General features: G+C 49.1%; 1 protein-coding gene across 2 annotated transcripts in view; it reads left to right on the top strand.

Annotated features, from left to right (window-relative positions):
• The window catches only part of Ms4a14 (membrane spanning 4-domains A14), a 15475-nt gene extending 3043 nt beyond the window's left edge, over nucleotides 1-12432 (top strand). Inside the window, exons 2-6 of one of the 2 annotated variants that reach the window (XM_023707038.1) lie at nucleotides 411-539; nucleotides 1203-1253; nucleotides 2948-3097; nucleotides 4408-4506; nucleotides 10476-12432. In XM_023707038.1, coding sequence (XP_023562806.1) covers nucleotides 411-539; nucleotides 1203-1253; nucleotides 2948-3097; nucleotides 4408-4506; nucleotides 10476-12236 — 2190 coding nt within the window. In that variant the 3' untranslated portion in view covers nucleotides 12237-12432. The remainder of the gene's footprint in view (nucleotides 1-410; nucleotides 540-1202; nucleotides 1254-2947; nucleotides 3098-4407; nucleotides 4507-10475) is intronic. The other variant, XM_023707039.1, reaches the window with a different exon arrangement.
• The last annotated feature ends 6911 nt before the right edge of the window (nucleotides 12433-19343 follow it).

Below are 19343 nucleotides of genomic sequence, written 5' to 3'. Positions count from 1 at the left end.
GGACTTGTGGGTGGGAGGGGGGAGGAGAGAGGAGAGGGGGAGGAGGGAGGAGAAGGGGAGGAGGAAGGAGAGGGAGAGGAAGAGGGAGGGGAGGGGCAGAAGGAGACAAAACAAGCAGGTCGTGCATAGCTAGATTCCCTAGGACAAAAGCAATCATTTTGTGTACCTAAAAAGTGCTGATAAACTTAATTTTTGTAAAAAGTAGTTAACAACCCAGACATATGACCAAGTCCATCTAACACAGAAACTGGTAACACCAGCAAACATAGGCAATAAAGGACAGGAGTAGCAGCTTCAAACGCTGAAGACACAGGCCAGCAGCCGGCAGGAGGGCTTAGCCAGCGACCTGGGAGCCACGGTGCGCAGGAGGGGAGGCGGCCAGTGACCCGCGGTGCCCTCTCCTTCCGCAGGCCGTCCAGATCCTGCTGGCTCTGCTCATCACGAGCATCGGGACTGTGTTTGTAGTGCACCACTTGCTGTTCTCAGGGACCCTTCCCGTGGTCTTTCTCTCGGCCTATCCCCTCTGGGGACCCGTCATCGTGAGTATCACTCTGGGAACCTTCGGGAAGTCGCTGTGGGGATGGGGTGAGCTGAGCTGTCCCCATGACTGCTGTACAACACCCCTCCCCCACACACAACCAGCAGGCTCGGGGCAGCCCCCAGCCCGCAGTGACCCCTGGCACGCGCTGGGTCCCTGGGCGTAGCAGCCACCGCTCCTACGCGCACAGCGTTGCCTGGTCCCAGGCCCTTACATGTCGGGTACACTCTGAGCAAGGTTAGACAGGAAAATATTCTGCTTGCTCCTTTGCAAATAAGGAAACCACGCTTGAGAGAGGGCTGTGATGTTTGCGTGCACCCACCATTGGGTGCTCTTGAGTCACAGACCCTCGCAGGGGTCTCACCTCCTCCGCCCAGAGGCAGGGTTAGTGGCCCTCGGCAGCAAGACAGCCAAGGCTGCGCTGGGCAGTGCTGTTCCCGCCCACTCACGGGCTGTGGTTCCTGACCTCGTGCCGTGTACTTCGGGATAGATGCTAGATAGAGCTGCCCACATTAGAACACGCACTCCCGGGGGTCAGAAATGCGGTGTCACCTGCTGTTATGTTCTCTGAACTCAGAAGACTACTTGAGGCGTGGTGGGCAGGGTGCTAGAGCAGAACAGACAAGCACATCCCCGTTAACTTTGTCTCTTGTCATTTCCACAGTTTATTGTCACGGGGTGCCTCACGATGAAGGAGCAAAACTCAAAAACACTGGTAAGTCGGTCCGACTGCTGCATGGCTTGCCTTCTCCTGTTCGCTGGACATCGTGCGTGCGGGAAGCCCTTGGTGCACTCAGGCATCTCCCGGGAAAATACGCCCTGGGCCGGAGGTCAGAGGATCCCTGCTGCCAGCCCTGCCCTCTTACACCAGCTCCCAGTTCTCTGGCCGAGTTAAGGAAACCAAGTGCTTATCTGTTTACTGGAAGCCATTCCACCACCTTCTGCTGGGTGTGTGTGAGTGTGTGTGTGTGTGTGTGTGTGTGTGCTGCTAGAAGCCAACCAGGACTCTACCCGAGCCAGCCAAGGACGCCAGGTCTGAGCTGTATCCCCGCACCTACACACTATGACACTGGGAGTAATGGTGACCCCCCCCCCACACCAGGGAATCACTAACAAGGTCTGAAGGCATTTGTGATTGTCCCAGCACCTCATGGGATGGCACCAGGGGTGTTGCTGAGCTTCTGAAATGCACAGGAAACCTCCAACCACAACAAAAGAATTGTCTGACCAGAAATGCCTGCCATGCCAAGGTTCAGAAACTGCTCCAACCAAAACGAACCCCACTTACTCCTGAAGCCCATTCACCTGTAAAGCAGGGATAGCAAGTGCCCTTCCTTAAATTACAAACCCATAAGGATCAGATGTGGAACAGGCGGGACATGCTCTTGGAAAGGTGCAATCGATGTGAGGACTGCCCATCTGGGGACCGTAGTCCGCGACATGTATTGTGAGTCAAAGTCTACCCCAGGTGCTTGCAGTGTGGATCTCCACTTAGGGTGAACGCAAAGTCACAAGTAGATCTCCCAGTGTCTCCACACTAAGCCAAGGCACTCTGGGAAGGACAGGCTGTCTAAACACATCATGACATTTCCTACCACAGCATGTGAACACAATCAATAACGGCACAGTAAATAGCTGGTGACCTGAGATGTTGGGAAGGGGTGGTGTGTTTGCCCTTTAAAGAGCAAGTCACTGCTGGGAGTGGATCTAGAGAGACGAATGAGGGGCCCTCTGCTTCTGAACGAGCCCAGGCATGCGCTCTGAAGTGACAGTGGCAATGAATGAGTAGGGTGGGGCAATCTGAACTCTTATGGCTTCCCTAGTGGGACACTGATCTCAGTAAAGGATGCCTCTAAAGCCCAGTGTGACTTGTTAGCGTCTTCACCGAGGTCAGTGATCCCATCGGCTACTGCCTGAATCCTCCAAGGGAAAAGAACAAAACCACAGAACAGCAGGAAGTTACTTCCCTGTTCACATTTGTGCCATCCTCGTGTCGTTGTGGTGGCTGTTGTTTCTCTGAACCCTACAGCTACATAATGTTATGCTCATTCTTAAAGGTAGAAAGTGAAATTCTAAGAGGTAATTCTAAGATTCTAATGAAGCCAGCGCTCAAAAATCAAACATAAATTCCCATCACGTTGGACATTTCTAACTCCTGGAGCCACTTCCAGACCATCCGACGGGTTGGCTGAGAGGAAAGTGGACATCTTCATTAGCACAGCCGCAGGGCACCCTTGCGCCATGCTGACTTCAGGAATCAGAACCTGCCCTTCCTGTCTTAGGAGCCCCATGCAGCACTTCATTCCTGGGAAGTATCTGGAAAGGAAAGCACGCTAAGAATTTCTTATGAAGCATAATGTGTTTGATTCAGCTTTTCTTTTCTTTACGATGCTTAAAACCGATCTCCAGAGGCAGTCGGTCACAACCACGAACGTCGCCAGCGCCTTCGCCGCCACAGCGGGGATAGTGCTCACCCTCATCAGCTGCACACAGCAGTATAAGTTCTGCCAGAAGCAGTCTGTGGACGGCCCCTGTGCTATAGGAAGAACGCTTCTCCTTGTAAGTGGGCCTATTTTGCGTGAGGAATTTTCATAATACCTGAACTGTATTATTCTTTTAACAGGGTCTTGCTATGCAGTTCAGGCTGGCCTGGAATCACTATATAGTCCAGGCTGGCCTCCAACGCACCGTGATCCTCCTGCCTCAGCCTCCTGAGTGTGGAGATCACAGGGGTGCAGTACCTGTGTGCTGCATTAATTTTTATTCTAATAACTGAAGCTGTGTCGACATTTGAAATGACCACTGAGAAGCATCTTTGTGGGACAGCAGTGAGGAGGGTGCAGGAGCCGGACTCTCTGGATTTAAATTCTGGTTTTGTCTCATGAATGCTTGCAACCGTGGTTTGATACTGTTAAACACAGGCTCAAAAGACTCACAACCCCCCGAGCACCAGAATCCCTTCCTGTGTGAGGTTTTCACCCTCCTGGGCTCTGAAAGCGGGGCCTGGCTGCTGCCTGACTGCTCCCAGCCAGGGCTCACCAGTCCCCTCCTCTCTGGCTCACTTATAGGCTCCGTCCACACCATTCACTTTCACCCTGTTGGGGCCTCACCCCTACTCTCAGACAGTGAGAGCCCCGTGCCCCTGGGGCACAGCTCATGACATTTCTTCATAGTAGAGTCATTACTTAAGAGTTTACTTAAGTAGATAATTGATATTGCTCCAGAAAGACCCGTACAGGTCTCTCTTTCTCAACAACCAAAGCCAGACAATCGCACACAGCAGTGTCAGCTGCATTAGGTGGCGGCTGCTGTTGCTTTGGGATAAGCTGCAAGAGACGAAGAGGGGGTCGCCTGCCAGGGCTGGGGGTAGCCTCGGGCCCAGCAGCACCCGGCTGGTGCTGCCTCCCGAGTGTGAGCTTTGTGGACTCCGGGCCACACTGCACTTCCTCTGGCTAAACCCCGCCCTAGCGGAGTGCAGCCTGGAAAGCCACAGACCACACTGAGCCTGCACATGTGCTCTGTCCCACCCACACGTGTGAGAAACGCAGCGAATCCTCACTTCCAAGAAATAGTATAACCAGCTTCCCCCAGAGATGATAATAAGATGAAAGCAGGCATCCTGTTCCCAAGTGGCAGCGAGGGGCTGGAGTCAGGGAAGGCGACCTCCTCTGAACCATTCCTCTCGCGGCAGGCACTGTCCTGGCCCCAGTGGCAGTGGAGTTTGCTGCCTGAGCCTTATCAGAAAGACAGGAAGCTCACGCGGTGTCTAAGCTATGAGTTTTCTCTAATTTAGTCCTAGAGGGTAAGGGTTGCGTGGCTTTTATCTTGAAGGGGATACCACCTCCACTTTATGTCCCCTCCCCGTGCAGGGGCTCCTGTCCATCTTACTCATCATCAGCATTGTGCAGTTCAGCATCTCTGTGACCATCACATGCTTCAGAAGTAAGTGTTGGATGCAGTCAGATGAGGTACGTTTCCTGTCCCAAGAGCGGGCCGCCGGAGGGTGCTCCCAGGGGACTTCTAGTGTGTCAGAGGGCAGGGTAGCCTGAGGTGGTGCTGAGCTGGCCCTGTGAAGCCAAGGAAGGCTGCAGGGTGCTGACCAGAGATGGACCCTGCACCTCAGCCGATGGCACAGCTGTGCTTCCCAACGTGACCTGTCCACAATGCTTGGCCATCTTCGCTCAGACCCAGGCTCTGTAGGTGTGTGAGCCGGTCTCCTCACAGACAGACAGGAAGAGAACAAAGCGTGGACAGGGACGCCCCATGCTGCTCATCAGAAGCGCGGTTGTTCTTACCAGATGCTCACTGTGCCGATGAGCGTGGTTCTAATCGTGGAGAACCCACGGAAAGCCGATGTGGTAACGCACTTAGGTTTCAGGAGGAGGAACAAATATGCAGAGGCCACACCACCTCGCCAGGGCCACAGAGCACCAGGAGCCCGACTCAGGCGGCAGCGCCCCAGGCTCCGAGCTCCAAGCTACAAGTATCCACCCAGGCTCTGTGTTTGGAGGGATGCTCTTTCTGGTTTTTTAAGATCCACTTTACAGAAGTATAATTTACAAACAATAGTATGTACCTACTCTAGGTCTACCACGCACATAGCCCTGACACGCTCCAAGCACCTCTTTAGCAAGAGATAGGGCGCTCTGATCCATGCAAAGGATCGTGGTCTGAGTTACTTGCAGCCAAGGCCTTCATCACCGAGATTAGGTCTGGCTTCCCCAAGTGCCACGGACACAGGGCCACACACGAGGACTCTGCATCCAGCTTCTTCCACGAAGAAGCCTGCTTTTGAGATTCGCCTCTGCCACTGCATCTACCAAGCCCCGTTCACTTTATGCACGAGAACCCCACAGTTTATCTATCTGATCACCGCTTCATGGATACTTGGATTGCTTGAAGTTCTGAGTTAGGACTTGCAAAGGCGTTCACCTTCTCATCTTTATGAGAAAGCGTGACTTCTTTTCTCTAAGACTCACATCTAAGATTTGATCGCGGGATCGTGTAGTAAGTGCATGCTTGTAAGAAAACACCTCAGGACGGTTTAAAGCAGCTCCTCAGCTTGCATCCTTATTAGCAGATGGGGGGGGCAAGGTCACTCCCTATCGCCACAGGCCCCCGACACTGCGGTTGTGGTACTTAGCAATGCTAGGGGGGGGCAGTTGCATCACCCCAGTGACAGTGCTGGTGGGACCGGACGTACATTTACCATCAATTGGTGAGCTTCCTTTTGAGATATCTGCTCACATCTTTAGCTGACTTGACTGTGTGGTTTCTCTGCTTCCTTCTTGTGGTACTTGAGGGCGAACCCAAGGGCTTCACTCTGATCCACATTCACAGTCCTTTGGAATTTTTTCTTGTGAGACAGGGTCTCACTGAGTGCTAAGTTGCCCAGGCTGACCTAGGACTTGAGATTCTCCTGCCTCAGCCTCCTAGAGTGCTGGGTTTATGGATGTGAGCCACCATACCCAGCTGGATTATTTATCTTCTTATTGAGTTATGAGTTTAATTGCTTCTTAGTCCAAGCCCTATTTTTCAGATATGTACATTGTTAGCATTTTCCTCAGGCCACTGCCGGGCTTGGCTTTGCTTTTCTTTAATGTCGTTAGTACATATTCATCTTACAGAAACTGAGCTTCATCTTGATATCTTGGGGCCTGCGTACAACAGGCTGTGATTCCCTCCCACACTCCATTATTCTCCGGCAGCCCATTTCCCCATCTCTGAAGTTCACCTTTTATGTTCTTATCATCTCTCTCTCCTTTCTTTCCCCTCTAAATGCTTTTAGATTTCACAGATGAGAGAAGAAAATTGCCATTTGACTTTCTGCATCTAGTTGATTTCACTCAACAACGTGGTCTCCAGTTCCCTTGCATCCATTTGCGTGTTGCAGGCAGCTGGCCTCTTCCCACGGCTTGGCTGTCTGTAAGGCCCACAAGAAACTCGGGCATGCAGGCCTCGCTACACTTTTTTGTCTTTAACTCTTTGGGGAATAAATCAAAGAGTGGCGTACGTGGATTAAATGACAGCTCTATTTCTCATTTCTGAGGAATCTCCATACTGATTTTCTTAGTGACTCACTCTAGCAGCGTATGTCCCCCAGCAAACAGAGTGAAGCGGTTTCTCTGAGCCTGCATCCTGCCAGCATTTACTGTGTTTTGCTTTATGTATTGTTGTTGTTGTTTTTGTTGTTTGTATTCTCGATGGTAGCCATTCTGACTAGGATGACCTGGAATCTCAATATAACTTTGATTTGCATTTCTCTAACAGCTAAAATTGTTGTCATATATTCATTCGCCATTTGTCCTTCTTTTTTCCTGGATGCCCTGCTTTGTCCCACTGGTCAGCACCTCTCCATTTGCACTCTATCTTGATTCCTGTACTGGACAGTCATTCCCTTGATGTCTGAGTGGAAGCCTCCTGACCCTACAGCTCTTGTATTCCACACACCAGCAAAGGCAGCTGCATGTCAGTGACTCAGGCTCTCTTGGACCGTGACTTTACAGCCTCTGAGTCCCACAGTGACTGAACATAGTGGAATGAGTTCCAGGGAACCTCTTTCCCAGGTTTCCCTTCTCAAGCAGCGGTCCAAGGTCCTGTCTTCCCAGTTGAACAGTTAACACTTGTGTACTTTTGTGATGGGTTTTGCAGATGCCTGAAATGCTCTGGAGACAACTGTCTTCTGGTCCCTGACACAGAACTAAGTTTCATTTTAGTGGTACTAAGCTCGTGAGCACTACTTTAGCCCCAACATTACACATTGCTCCTACTGGCCAAAAGTTATGTTTTTCAAGTTTTTCTGTTCTGCCTCCCTCTCCCATTTTCACTACTAACTTGGCTAAGACTAGGCACCAGTATCTATGCTACAGCCTTCACGTCGGGCTGCCTAGAAACTTCCTCAACCAGACGGGTCCACCAACTTTAAAGCAGCCTCCTGCAAAGTCTCAGGACACAAGCAACATGCAGACACACTCTCTTCCAGAGGGTAGCACAAATTTCCTCTAGTCCAATGTCCAACAGAGTCTTTCTTTCCAACTGAAACCCCTCCCAAGCCTGGCCTTTACTGTCCACTTTCATGCCATCATTCTGGTCTGCTGAACTTCACACACAGTCCCACCAGGCTTCTCATACAGCACTGTATGACTTCTCTAGACCTCCTCTCTTAATAGTCCCAAACTCCTTCCACAACCAGCTCCACAGCCTTCTAAACATCTGGTCAGACATGATCACAACATGGACCCATTCCTCTGGTGCCGGGCTCTCTGTTAGTAGGCATTCCACTGACTGGAACACAACACTTGATGCCCACAACTGACAGGGAGAGAGACTTAATTTAGCTAAATTTCAGGAGATTCACTACATGGTTAGTAAGCTCCGAGGCAAGCTCCTTAAGGGAATGGAAGGGCAGGGCGAAGAAAACCTGCTGAGTTTCAGATCGGGAAGCCCAGTAGAGTAGCAGCACCAGAGAGGAAGGCGCAAAGGACCAAATATGGTTCTCCTTTAATAACCGTAAATAGTTTATGTACTCAGACATACCCAGAACTCTTCCCCTATAATCCCCTGGCAGGTCCCGATCCAAACACCTATTGGCTTTGATACCTTTGTTATAAATTTCCTAGAATTTCTAAATAGCCATTTTATCTGTGAATAGACATTTTTACTTCCAAACTTTAGGTCTTACATTTCTAGCTCTAATTCATAGTGTAGTTTCCAACGCAATATTTACTAGAGGTGCTGAGTATACCATACTTATTTTGTTCCAATCTCAGGGTGAAAAAGCTGAATGCTGTACTCCTGTAGATAGCATTATTTTTAGGAGGTCTTCCATAGTGAAAGTTGACCATAATTTGCACAGAGTTTTTTCTATCACAAATGGGTCCTGGGTTAGAGATCTTTCACTGCATGCTTACATCTTTATTATGTTATCTGTATCTTATAAACTCCTACGTCTACGTGTTGTTTTACCTGAAAGTCTCTTATTCCAGATTGGCTTTGGCATCGGGATGTATGCCGCACCCCCTTTTCCAGTTAGCTGTGCTTACAGTTGATTTCCTCAGAGCATCTCCAGTATGATTCACCTCTGCTACCTGTATATCACATTCAACTACAGAAGTGCACAAAGCCCTTAGGAGGACTATGAAAATAAATTACACTAAATCATTATTCAACAGAGTGCAGTGAGTAGGGCTTTTCATCTATTAAAGCATAGCAAAGTGCAACAGGAGGTTCAAAGACATGACCCTGGATTGCAAGACAAGGAAAGTAAAAAGGAATTCTTGGAGTTTCCTGAGACATTTGCTTGTGCCAACCACTGCGTTTAATAGCAGCACTGCACACTATCTCTAGCCAACCATCGTGAAGAGGAGCTGTAGCCGTCACCCTAAGACGGCATCGATTAGAGAGGAAAGCTCAGCAGGCGGCACACCGGGGCAACGTGGGAACCCTGGCCCCAAAAGTTGACAACTCCATTCCAGCTCCCTCTTCTGTAAAACCAGGATGAGAACCTCAGAGCCATTGGAAACAATTACATCGATGGTTTTGAACTTATTGGCTACCTAGTAACAGCTTAGTTATCATTGAGGAGGAAAAAATTTAAAATCATAGCACTTAATGGAAAAATCGCTTGCACTGTCAGAGAAATTGTAATTCATGTTCTCAAACTCTCTAAGAAATTAACGTTTATACCTGGTAATCTAAACAACTAATTTGAAGATAACATCATGCAATACAGCATCCATTGGTGAATTCCTATTACTTAGTTTAGTGAAATTTTGTATCATTCCTAATGCTGGGGTTTTTTGTATTTTTTTATATATATAGTCAGTACAGGGTCTACAGGGTCTCACTACATAGATCCAACTCATAGTGATCTTCCTCTTTACAGCTTCCTACACACTGGGATTACAGGCGTGCGCCACCATGCCCAGTATTAATCGCCATCTCAGCACGCCCCAGGGGTGGGGCCGACACTGCAGGCCTGGGATCAAATCCCAGCCACTGTATTTTGTATTCTTTAATTTTTTTTAAATTTTATCACTAAAAAATAAAAAAATAATTAATGTTACAATTCTAATAAAAGAAAAACTGGGGACAGTGAAACCACAGACACCTCCCCCAGGATGCTATGGATCTTCACACAAAGTCTTTGATAAGACATGTGTGGAAACAAGTTAGAAGGGTGAGGAACAGCAATGCACAGGGTAGTGGAGTGTTCAGGGTGCCCGTGTAGCCCCGTCTGCTAAGGCCTACATGAACTCATGAACTCAATTAGTCACTGAGTCCAAAGCACCTCAACAAGTAGAACAGAGTGTGGGTCTCCGAACCACCTCTGAAAGGGAACACACTGATTAAAATTAAGAGGGTAGACTACAGTGACAACACCCTCAAAGAGAACATCCTGGGAAAACTAGGAAGCACTGACAAAAGATTGTACGGGTCCTTGAGCTGTTTACACGAAGACTCCAGTAGCTCGCTGCTCTGCAAGGACAATCTCAGTGTCCTGGCTCAGCTCAGCGCCCCAGCTTCACACACCTTCCAACAGCGTCTAGCTGCTGACCCTGTCCCAACCCTGTGCCCGCTGCTTCCGCTCCCTGGATTCCACCTCCGGTCTCAGTCCGCCTTCCCTCTAGGCTGGGGAATCCCTGCTCATAAGGGCAGACTAAACGCCACTTCCTCTATGAAGCTTTCTAGCTTGCTCAGAATTCAGCCGCCCATGCCATAAAGCGCTCAGTGTCTATTTCTGTAATGGCAGCTGCTGAATGATTTCATTGTTATCAATTCATGTTTTGGCAGGAATTTTCACTGATTCCTTGTCTCTGTGTTCTCTTCTACTCCCTTTCTTAAGTCAGAATGAACACTAATTTGATACTACAAGAAGAAAAGAACATCAAAGATGCTTCCGTTGTACTAACATTCCCCTCCCTCCTTGGTTTTCTAGGTTGTGTTTTTCTTGCCTACAGATATTATTAAAAGCAGGGAGCAGCCTGCCCAGGAAGAGAATGCTCAGCTGCAATCTGATCATCAGAAAGAGCCTTACAGTTTTGATGTACCACCACAAGCGAAAGTTGTTTTCTTCGGAGGCTATGCTTTCTTCCAGTTAAGACACTCAAAAAGTTTTTCCAGCCTACACGGCTCACAGCCAAACAGGGAAAGGGCTCTACCTTCTCCAAATGAAGAGCAGGAAAACATCTCTTCACGCTTTAAATTCTCCAATGCAAAAACTGGACTGAAACCCTTACTCTCCACATCAGAAGCAAGGTTGCCACAAAACGTACACGCTCACCAAGTCTCTACAGTGAAACAACTGAGTGAAGAAGACCTAAAATACGCTATTGTACACAGCCCCAAAGAGCAAGCTCGGAGGGCTTGGGACAAGGACTTGCCCTTGCAAGCTTTTCCGTCCCCAACTGCAGAAGTTCTCTCTGTGTTCCCAGTTGAAGCCCTGCCAACCAAAGCTCTGCTAATGAAGGCCTCACCAGTACAAGGCATGCACTCCAAATCCCCTCTATTCCGTATCACAGAGTCCTCTAACTGGATCAGTGAAAACTCATCCCCTAAAGACAAACCCCCACAAGATAAACCACCCCAAGCAGGGCCAGCACAAGACATGCTAGAAGCCTCAGCATTCCATCCTGTGAAGTCCCCTAATACTGAATACCTACTTCAGGTACCATCAGGTTTTAAGAAACAAAGAATTGAAGCTCAAAGCCAGCGGTCAGAAATTATATATCAAGACATTCTAACTGAAGTCCTGGAATTGACCCAAGAGTGGCAATCCACAGGAGGGATCTCCTCAGACCACAGAGGCATAGGCAGGCACTCCCCACGGAGCAGCTCCTTAGGCCCGCAAGTAAAACGGAGGAAATCTGCAAGACGGAAATCCCTAGAGCAGAAAATCAGAAGCTTCCTATTCTCAAAGAAGCATACCATAAATAAGAAGTCCCAATATACTCAAACCTCAGAACAGTTCCTAGACTCGCAGGTGGAAGATCGGCAGGCCAAAGCGGAGCGGTCTCCATGGCAGAACTTCAGAGGCAAAGAAAGTAAAGATCAGCAGGCTAAAAAGGAGCAGTCTGCAAAAAAGCAAGCCCCTGGTCAACAAGCTGAGGAGGACAAGCCCCCCAAAGGCCAGGCCAGAGGTTGGCGAGCTGAAGGACCACGAACTCAAGGGGAGGATGTCCCAGGGCAGCCATACCATGACTCCCAAAGCACAGCAAAGCAAGCTCCACACCGATCAGCCCCAGACTCGTCATCTTTCATACAGGAATCCCTAAAACAGAAGGGTTTGTACCCAGAAGTCCAAGCCCAGAATGCTCCAGCCCAACGTGACCTGGGCTGGCAGCTTCAATACAAGCAGTTCCAGGAGGAGGATCAAGATTCTCAATCCAGAATGATGCTAACTAATGCTGCGCAGATAGGCAGTGTGCAAACGCGAGACATCCTCCTAGCAGGCGTGGACCGTAGAGACCAAAACCCAACAGACACGCAATCAGAAGACACGGAACCAGACGACCATCCTTCTTCTAGCCAAAGTGGTGTCCAAGAAACATATTTAACGTGTTTATCTAACAAGGATTCAGAACAAGAGGTCCAACAAAACACTTCCCTTTGCTCAGGGTCAACCAAGGATGACATGAACATGCAGTCTCCCTCCTGCTCTCTAAATGGTGAGCCACAGCAGTCGGAGGAGTCTGACTAGCATGCAGAGCAGCCTCCCACAACAGAAGCAAGTGAAAGAAACAGTCACCCTCCTGAAACGCCGCTCTCCATCATCGCTAACACCTCCTGCGTGGTAGACACGCAGGGCCCTCCACGAATCCATCCTCGATCGACATGCCTCGTCAACAAACCAAACACAAACAGGGTATCAGGACTTGGTTGGGGGCAAAGGAATAAATCACACATGAACTCTGTCACCAAGCTTAGTGCTTCTGTTTGTGAGCGCCAATTCATTTCACAGCCTGGCGTTTCACAGACCTACTTTCTGTGGTGTTGACAGTTTGCTCCCCTCTCTGTGTTGCAGTACACGGCAGCAAATCGGCTAAGAAGAACCATATCCAGGTTGTGTAAGAGTTCAAGAACCAAACGTCAGTGCGGAGGAAACGCCACCGCCATCCCTAGGCTCCCCCCACTCATCCTTCCCTCCCCAGCGCTCAGCTGAGAGCAGGCCCCAGGTCTGTGTAAGGAGCAGAGGGTGGCCCTAAGGACACACAGCAGTGCAGGAAGGGGAAGGAGACGCGCTGCCTGATGGCAGACAGGGAAGGAGGTGGGAGGTGCAAGAGCTGCCAAGCCCTAAAGTGTCAGGGCCTCGCCTCCAGGGCCTCCACTCACCGCCCCTCGCCTCCCAACCCTTATGATCGCAACTTCTGGAGTCAAAAATTCGTTTTCTTGAAGCCTGTTACCTACCCTCCACATCCCAAACCTACTCAATCTTTTTCAATTTTTTTTCCCCAAGCACCTCTTTAAAGATAATTATCCCTTTTTCTTGCAATTTCTAGAAGCTTAGAACTTTTCCTCCCAGGCAGGGTTTTCTTTTCCCTGGAATGAATTACCTGATCAATTATTCATTTGCTGCCTGCCTCCTTTTCAACCCCAAACGCCCCACCCATTTTCAAACCCATCTCTCAGGCTTGTTTTGCGACTCCCTTGGGCTTGACCTGCCGGACCTGCCCGTGCTCCCCACCGCCCGAGGACTGAGCTCGCCCCGACCTGGGTTCTACTCGCGCTTTTAAATTTACACTGTACAGCATTGATTTCGTTTGCTGCCTCTTTTGTTTTGAAGGATGTAAACATAGATACGTTCCAGGAGCTTCTCCTCCCCTTCTTCTCTGTGCATAAGTACAGCACATTTATTAATTTTGATCTATGTAAGATCTGTTTTGTGGATTCTTTTCTAATGAAGAAAATGAGTGCATGTGTGTACGTGTGTGTGCTTTTTATTTTTAAACAATGCACAGCTTTCCTCATTATTTCTTTTTTCATTTTGAACTAAACATAGACTCACTCAGAATTCTGCCTCCGCCCGTACCCTCCACCCTGTACCCTTCACCCCACATCCACAGGGGTACCGTTTTGTCCTGCCACAGCACAGCATCAGAACCAGGAAGGTGACCCTGGCCCACTCACAGCTTTCATTCTGTTGCACCGTTCGTTATCCCACATCCGTGCCCACACCGGTGTGGGGCTCTACACAGTCATCGCTTATGCACGTACTTCTATACCCATCAGTGAATCATGATAGAAAACTCTCACCTCCACAAAAACTCCTTCACACCGTTTCCTCAGGCCAACACCCCGGCCCCAGCCCCACCTCAGTCCGTACCAAGCCCTAATCTGTTGCCCACCTCCGCCACTTCAAGAATAGTGTAGGGAGGGAAGCGTGCAATATTCAACCCCTTGAGATTAAATATTTTTAGTATTTACAACCTTTTTCTTCTAAGTACATGACCCTGTGCTTTAGCTATAGTACATCAATAGGTGTTTTCTTTTCAATTACTGAGGAACAGCCCACAGTATCAACATATCAGAATCAGCTTACAATTATTGAAAGACTTATAGCTGGCTGTTGCGGCACATGTCTATAATCCCAGAACCCCAGAGGCTGAGGCAGGAGGATCTCCAGGAGTTTGAGACCTGCCTGGCTACATAAGCAAGTTCAATGCCAGCCTGCACTATATAGTGAGACCCTATCTCAGAAAAACTAAAACTAAAAAATTAAATTTTTTCCTGACTTTCTATTATGAATAAAAATAGTATAAATATTCATGTATAGGTTTTTGTGTGAGAATAAGATTTTGTTTGTCTGAAATAAATGCTGAAGTGTTCCCACTGAGTTTAATAGTGTTATTATGCTTTGGGTCTAGAGGTACCCTCAAAGCCTCATGCAGTCACCAGTGGGGCTTTTCAGGGGCAGTTAGATCTGGAGGGTGTGATGCTGGGATTAAGGGTGTGTGATCAGTAAATCAGCCCACTGATTGGTTTGTCACCACCATAATCCTGGTAATCTGGGTAAGATAAAAGGGGAGGGACAATGCCATGAAGGCTCTTGCTTGCGCTGCTGCACACTGCCTGCCTTGAGCCACTCTCCTTGGCCAGGCCGCCCTGTCTTAGAGCCTGCTGATTATGGCCTGAAAGCTCTGCAAAGCCTTCTCCCTTTAGCTTTGGAATCATGTATTTTGTCTCTGCAATAAGAAAAGTATTAAGAATTTGGTACCTGGCAAGTAAGTTGTTTCTGTGACTCTATCTGACCACGTGGTTTAGGATCCTCTTGGCTGCATATAGAGCCAGACGCAACCGCTCACCCTTCTGTACCTTAGAAGGATGACTGATGTCGCTCCCCACTGCCGGGCCCTGAGAAAGGTAACTGAGGTCAGATACCACTGAGCCTGCATCAGGTTTGCATCCTGTACTCAGCATGCAAATGGCTTATTAACTAATCAATCCGGAGTGGCTACTCCTTGGTCCCGAGGACCGATTGCTACGACATCGCCCATGAGGGAGTGCTCGGTGATGTGCTAGGGGAAGGGAAGGCGATCAGTACCTTTAGGCACTCAATTAAGACACAAGGCAGCAGGCTCCGTATGCCCTGGGCTGTGACAGTGAAGGTGCACTGCTGGCCTCACCAGTTGAAAGCACAACACTACCAAGAAAATTAGCATTGGCCAGATCCATAGCTTTGTGCCAGATTCTAGGAATGTATTAGCTTGTTCAAATAACGAAGCCACATCTGACACAGCAGCTGCAACTGCAGCAATCACCGGGCTAGGTTCATAAGAATCCACTGTCTTTCTCTGAAGCCTACAGTCTTCTGTGCAGGCCAAGGAGACAGGCTCAGTGGAGATGTGGTGGGAATCATCACTCTCGTGCATTTCAAGTTAAAGATGATGTCACTGGTCCGGGCCGTGCCTCCAAAACCTGGCATTGTTTTTGTCTGCCATTGTCCTGCACAGAGGCATTCCAGTGACTTCTGCGTGGCCTTTGTCACCATTAACATGCATAGTCTACAGGTCAGGGATACAGATGGACGTTCTCCTAGCCTCTGAGTACACCAATTATGTATTCTGGAAAAGTGCACGTGACCCCAGGTTGGGCTTGGGGACCCACTGGGCTCTTCTGAGCTTTCATCGCTCTGCCTCCACAAGCTTCGCTGCTTCGCGGGCCGCAGTGGGAGTGTGCATGTGCTGACATTAGGATCATTAGGGCTGAGTCCTGCGCTCCCCAAAAGGCACGGTGGCTTCCTCTTCCCTACCTTAGGGCTGTCCTTATGAAAAGGCTGCAGGTCTTGTCAAGTGGGCCAGGAAGAAGGGCAGCATGGTCCAGTTTTTGTAACAGGCTGAGGTCCATCCTTATGAGAAGCCGCTCTCCTACACGCAAGAGATTCTGGTTCTGTAAACTGGCTCAGATCTGAGAACTGAAGAGCTGTGGCTCTGTTTCTGTGACTCAGCTTAAACTTCTGTTCTGCCTTGGACTTTTTTGCTGATATCAACCAAGTAAAAGTTCAGGAAGATGGCTGCCTATTCTCCTAGCACCACATGACAAACCAGTGAACCCTAAATGTTTCTGTATGTCAGGCTATTCTGATGGCAGTGCTGAGTCTACTGTCTGTTATGACAACCTGTGCACGTCGCCTGTGAAGTCGAAGTGCTGGCCTGTGGCCCGCTTACCCCTCACTGTCTCAGGAAGCCGGCTGCCCACTGCATTTAGGTTTTTCCAGTCAGTGGAGGGCGTTCCCCCGGGCAAGTCTGTGTGGAGAAGGAAATGGCAAGGCCCGAAGCGGACTCACACTCACCCTTTGTTCTTGTGGGCCGAGAAGAGAGTGAGGGCACAGAAAACCCACCTGTCTGCAGGAGCACAATGCCTCCACCTCTGTCGTCAGGGCAGCCATGGTGCCCCATGGCCTCTGCAGCCCCAGGTCTGTCCACACACAGAGAAACTGGATTGGCTCACTATTTTTCTTTAGATTTCTAGGTCAGTGTAAGAGAGGGTAAGATCCCAGAGTCATCTCGAAGGGGACACTTAGTGTGTATTTATAAGCCAAATAGGGATTAGAGAGTTTATGTCTGAAGACACAGCCTGCCTTAGTAGGGGCTGTAAGAATGTTGACTGTCCTTATTTCTTAAAGTGAGCTGTGCCAGAAACATTGTATTATTGCTACTTTGGAGTAGTGGGAAGTCAGGATAAACCCCACGCAAACACAGCAGGAAGTTAGCCCACACAGGAGCTTGGACACAGAGGAACTGAGAAGGCAGTAGGTGCAGGCCGTTGGAGTCTGAGAGTTGGCAAAACTGACGCCCCAGTGCTCCGCTTCCGTCGGGTCCGCTCATCCCTTCCAAGCATAGCTGGGCAGGATCGAGGACTCACCACCATCATCAGGAAGAAAGATCCGGGGCCAGTGCTACCTGCAACTTAAGGAGCAAAGGAAAGTAGTGTTGAGCAGGTGGAACAGCAGAAAGAATGCCAAGACCCTTTCTTTGAAACTAGCCAGCAAGAGAGTGCAAAGAAAGGCTCAGCGCCCTGCACTGTGCGTTAGGGCCCTTGGTCCAAGCTCCTGAACCTTGGTAACAGCCCTGGAAGAGCTTGAAATTAAAATCTTGAAATAAAATCTTGACTTGGAAACATTAAGTAATATGAAAATACGATGTATTCATCCACAAAGCACTTAAGATGAGATGAGTTCCTATGAAAAGAGTAGGTTTGGGCACATTGGAAAAAAAAAAAGAAATCTAAGGATATAGAAATAAAGAAAAGTAGTAAACAGACTCATCAATGTGTGCACAGGCCCAGGGGATTGATGAGCAACAAGTCACAGATTGCCCCAGCCACGCGGAACTATAGAAATAAGGTGAAATCACTTCGGAACTGACTCAGAGTGACATTTTCAAGGTTCTTATTTAAACTCATGGAAATGCATATAGCTGATGAAGAACCAAAGAAAATCAACTTGGAAAAAATGCAAACCTAGAGCAAACAGGGTAACCACCATGCTTAGAATGATAGGAATAAGAGAACCATGCTTATTGTTGTTATTTGTACTAGTAGTACACTTTATTTAGCATCTAGTACAGGCCAAGAACTTTCTAGTTCACTCAAAATAACTCAACAAGATATTTACTATTTCATATAATAGATGTAATGTTTTAATAAATACTAAAGCTTATACAAATGTGTGCGTTAACAGATACCTTGGGTGAAATGCTACACTAGTACATAAAAGACCTCGGAATTAACGCTAGGATTTTACAATCCAAGGATGATCTTTTCGGCGCACCACCAGAATCAGCTTGCATAACTGAAGCACAGTAAACTCTCCACTGGTCAGAGAGCTGTGAGGGTGTGATCCTGGTCATCAGGCTCACAGGGGAGAAGCAACATGGGCAACTGTCCGGAGCTAAGTTCGATTAGGAGGGACGAGGGAGGAGAAACGGCACGCTGCAAGCGTTCTGGAGCAGACTCTGCTCAGCTCGGCATGCACGGCCCGGCGTCAGGCACCTCTCATGAGGGACGATAACCGGCAGGACTCTGTGTCCTTGCAGACTGAACCAGACAGGTGTCTGTCCAGCAGAGGAAGCTGTAAGGCACGGGTGGTCTTCTTGAATGTCCTAACTAGCAAGTGCCTAGAAGCTCCTCGCAGCACAAGTCCAGTTGAGAAAATCTAACCTCAGCAGGAAGTACCAGAGGATGGCAAGGCCGACCCGAGAATGAGGTGCAAGTTCCCCCCTTCTGGTCACTCGAGGTCTTGCAAGTTGGCAGCACAGCCTCCTCTATTTCCCTCCCCAGTGGGTCTGAACTTCCTCTGGAATCTGCTTAAGCCCTAGGGGACACTAGCATGTGACTAACAAGCAAAGGTGTGAAGAGCCTTTGCTACTGGAGGAAGACCAAGAGTCTGCCAACTTCCGGATCTCCCATGGGGCCATCTGCTGTGGCTTATGTCTGAATGTCCCCTAAAGCTTATGCATTCACAGCTGGGGCTCTGGGGAGGCGGCTGGGTCTCAGAGGCATGAAATCAATGTGGATTAGCTACAGGTGAGTTCATGGCTAAGTTTGGTGTGGGAAATAAAGCTGGTCAGAGGAGACAGGCCCTCAGGGTGTGGCCTGGAAGCGTCTCTCTCCCTTCTCCCTACCTTGATCTCTCTCTGCTTCCAGCACCAGTGCCGTGAGCTGTTCTCCTCCACCAGGCCCCTCTGCTATGCTGCCACCTCGTGGAGCCAACTGACTGTACAGACTGAGCCCTCTATGAACGATGGGCCTCAATAAACCTCCCGTCCTTCAGTGTGTGGGTGGCAGGTACTGGGCCTCAGCAACAAGAAAGGGACTTAGACGCCATCTTAGTCCACGTGACCCTGGACACCCACCAGGGGCCCTAGACAAGAGAAGCAGGCAGAAGTCAGCTGAGGGAGAGCAGAGCGGAACCCACCCGTGTCCTATGGAAGTGTCAACAGAACTGAGGTGGCTTGAAGCCACTGCGTTTCAGGGAGGTCGGCTGCACAGGTGAAGCTACTCAAACTAGGTAACCAAAAAAAGTGACAGCCAACATGGGTGCCTACTGTGTAATTCAAAAGCCAGCTGATTAGTTTTATGGCCTGAGATGTTTGGTTTTCTGCTTGTTTGAAGATAGAAAATTCCACTTCCCATTCACTTGGAAACAAAACTGCTCCTCTATGCCAGAGTGGCCCCTGTATGCAGGAGCAAGGGGAAAGCAGCAGGGCATACATCTTGCCCAGGGCCTTAGTGTGCCCCTGACCATACAAAAGCTACCAGCCAGCGATTCCCGCCTGTAGTCATGGGCACTGCACATTACCTTGCTGGC

This window comes from Octodon degus, unplaced genomic scaffold (assembly GCF_000260255.1).
Source record: "Octodon degus isolate 3935 unplaced genomic scaffold, OctDeg1.0 scaffold00279, whole genome shotgun sequence".
Lineage (NCBI taxonomy): Eukaryota > Metazoa > Chordata > Mammalia > Rodentia > Octodontidae > Octodon > Octodon degus.
This window is presented reverse-complemented; position numbering and strand designations above follow the sequence as displayed.